The 2,908-nt window shown below is 51.7% G+C and overlaps 1 protein-coding gene across 1 annotated transcript; it reads left to right on the top strand.

Annotated features, from left to right (window-relative positions):
• The first annotated feature begins 1,153 nt into the window (after positions 1 to 1,153).
• On the top strand, positions 1,154 to 1,805 carry LOC103697848 (ethylene-responsive transcription factor 4-like). The gene is made up of 2 exons (XM_088705207.1): positions 1,154 to 1,653; positions 1,751 to 1,805. The coding sequence occupies exons 1-2, from the start codon at positions 1,154 to 1,156 to the stop codon at positions 1,803 to 1,805; spliced, it is 555 nt and encodes a 184-aa protein (XP_088561333.1).
• The last annotated feature ends 1,103 nt before the right edge of the window (positions 1,806 to 2,908 follow it).

The following is a 2,908-nucleotide window of genomic DNA, read 5'->3' on the forward strand; positions in this document are numbered from 1 at the left end:
CGCTTCTGATCCCGGAGATCAAAGCGGGCCAGACCCAGATGGCCCCACAATGGCGTGTACTTGGTCGCGCCGACCCCAAACTCCACGACGCACCCGGTGTGCATCCAAAGTCCACCATGCGGCGTAGCGTACCTGCGTGCATCCCGTGCAACCCTTTCTCATCCCGCACCCGCAAATACCGCTATCTCTTTCTCGCTTCCCCACCCTTCGCTGCCCCCATCCCCTCCCTCCGCGACAACACCAAACTTGCACAACTCCTTCAACCGCAATCAATCAAAGTCCAAGTCCTCGACACGTTTCAGGAGGAAGAAGCCACGTGTAGAAGAGGAGTTGGTGTACGATGCTGTGGGGACTGGAGTTAGAGGCTCGCAGTGAGCGGGCCCGTGCCACCGTCCAGGAAATGGAACGCGGTTGGTTTGGTTCGGCCGTCGTGCTCCCGCACCACGACACGACGACGCTGTCCTCCACGTGGTCGTCAGCCACAGCAGGCCCCCCGAGGCACAGCAGCACTCACTGCTCGACACGAACCCTTACCCAATTCCACTACCTCTATACTATCATCAGCCCCCTGCTCCGAGTCCCTTGCCTCCTCGCCTGATTCCATACGCTTTATCTGACGACTGACGATGGAAAGACACGGAGAGAGGGGATGGGAAGAGGGAAGGGTGGAACGAAAGAGAGAGGAAGAGAAAATGATGGCAGGCGCCGCTCGTCAGACCGTACAGCAGGTGGGGTGCGGTTGGGCTGACGTCAGGCCGCAGGTTGGGGTTGGGCGGGGTCACGTGAGAGCGCCTGCGAAGCGTCAAATCAGACGGCGGCTCTCTCTCTCTCTCTCTCTCTCTCTCTCTCTCTGCCCCTGCCCCCGGGTTGTGCCTCTGGCTCTGTGCGCCTCTTCTACCCTATAGATGGAAGAAGATTGGAGTTTGGAGAGCGAAACCAGAGAGGAGCCACCACCCAAAGACTCGCTTTCCCGTCTTACCCTCCTTTCTCTCTTCTTGTCTGAAAACTGCCCACCACGTCTGAAAACTGCCCACCGCCGTCGCTAACAATGGGACCCACCTTATAATATATTACATATACATCTTCGATACCACGACTCTCTGCCTCATCCTGGTCTGCTTGTTTCTTCTCTCTTTCTTGTCCTTGAAAACAAATGGGAAGTCGAGGAGAGGGGCACTACCGCGGCGTTCGGAAGAGGCCGTGGGGGAGGTATGCGGCGGAGATAAGGGATCCGTGGAAGAAGACGCGGGTGTGGCTTGGGACCTTCGACACCCCCGAGGAGGCCGCTCTCGCTTACGACCAGGCCGCCCGCTCCCTCCGCGGCGCCAAGGCCAAGACCAACTTCCCCCTTCCTCCGCCCCCGCCGACGTCCCACCTCAGCCTCGACCTCAACCTCCCCTGCCACATCTGGATGGGCCCGCCGCAGCCGCCGGCGCCAAGGCCACAGGCGGTTGCCGCGGCGATGGGGTCTCTCCCGCCGTCGACGACATTGATGCTGGGAGGATTCGGGGGAGGCGGGTCTTGCCCTCCGGGATTGGGGATGGTTGCGGCGCCGGAGGCACCTCCGGCGGGCGCGCCCTTCTTCGGCGCCGTGGGGAGGGGTCTGCCCTTCGATCTCAACGAGCCGCCGCCGGCCTCGTCCCTTTTGTTCAGGTGAACGGCCTGCTGCTCTCTAGCGTTGCCGTGCTGCCCGTTTCTCCCACCCACCCTTTGTTATATTTTCGATTTTTTTTGCGTTTTTTGGCTGCAGTAGAGACTACCGTAAAGTAGCAACAAAGACCAACTATGGTGTATATATAATTTAATATATAATATATCCTTTCTCGATATGAAATTGAAAAGAGTTATACTAGTAATCGACTGCATGCATGGCGCCAAGCGGCGGACGGCAATGCGTTATGGGCCATCCTCGTACCAAGGGGGGCAAGGGGCTTTAGATTTTAACGCACCACTGTTGCTGATGGACGGCCTTCATTCGGTTTAGAGTAAGGAGTGGTACCATCTGCGACGCGTGGATCATGTACACTGTGCATGCGGACGAAAAAGGTTTAGGTTGATTGCACCATGAGGTGGCGAGATGCAGCCCTGCGCCACGATTCAACGCTCGGCATGAATAGCGCCCTTATCTCGGCCATGTCCAATCAATTCATCTGGCCGGGAGTCAAGCTCGGCTGGCAAACTGGAATCTGCAAGTTAACCGGTTGGCACCTTCTCCTTAAGTAAATTTGGATCATTTAGCTTGTTCTTGGTGTCGCTGTAATCGGCTGGATTCGGAGATATTTTAAGAATACTGAGGACATCTAGAATATGGCTAGTAATGGTATCATCTTTAGGACAAAGCATATATAAGAAAGTTAATGTAGTTGCTGAATGGTTTTTTTTTGGCGAAGCATTTGGAGTTTTTTGGACTGATGAAGAAAGGCTGTCTCAGATGCTTTTGTCTTATTGTATTTTAATTTTTTTATATATTCTTACTATAATTATATGGGTCGTTTGATGTAACAATAAAAAAATATTTTCGAGATAAATAAGTCTGAGTTTTCATTAAAAATATGTCAGCTTATTTGCCGCCTTAATAGTAAATACAAGAAAAAAACCTAAAGTATTTGGCTGATTTGGCACGTGCAGACAATGGATATTTTTCTAAAAAAATTTTATCATTACTTTTAATAATTAGTAGGAAGTTGACAACTTACTTCCATTCCATCGTCCCCCTTGAATCAATGTCTAAAATATTAATATGTGTCATCTCTCTCTCTTTACAATAGGTAGCCGGTAACTTCAGGGAATACAATTAACTTTTTCTGCACGATAGAAGAATAGAGAGGCATAATCCTCTTTATTATTAAATACGTATACATTTGGCCCACACTGTCAGAAAGTCTTTATTTTGAAGAAAATTAAATGG

The sequence above is a fragment of the Phoenix dactylifera genome, chromosome 9 (assembly GCF_051530095.1).
Source record: "Phoenix dactylifera cultivar Ajwa chromosome 9, Ajwa_hap1_PhDact_Kaust_v1.1, whole genome shotgun sequence".
Lineage (NCBI taxonomy): Eukaryota > Viridiplantae > Streptophyta > Magnoliopsida > Arecales > Arecaceae > Phoenix > Phoenix dactylifera.

Excerpts from the sequence above, each read along its gene's own strand:
- LOC103697848 (XM_088705207.1), top strand. The coding sequence starts at position 1,154 with ATGGGAAGTCGAGGAGAGGGGCACTACCGCGGCGTTCGGAAGAGGCCG. Across the intron at positions 1,654-1,750 it reads GCCTCGTCCCTTTTGTTCAG|TAGAGACTACCGTAAAGTAG; the intron begins GTGAACGGCCTG and ends TTTTGGCTGCAG.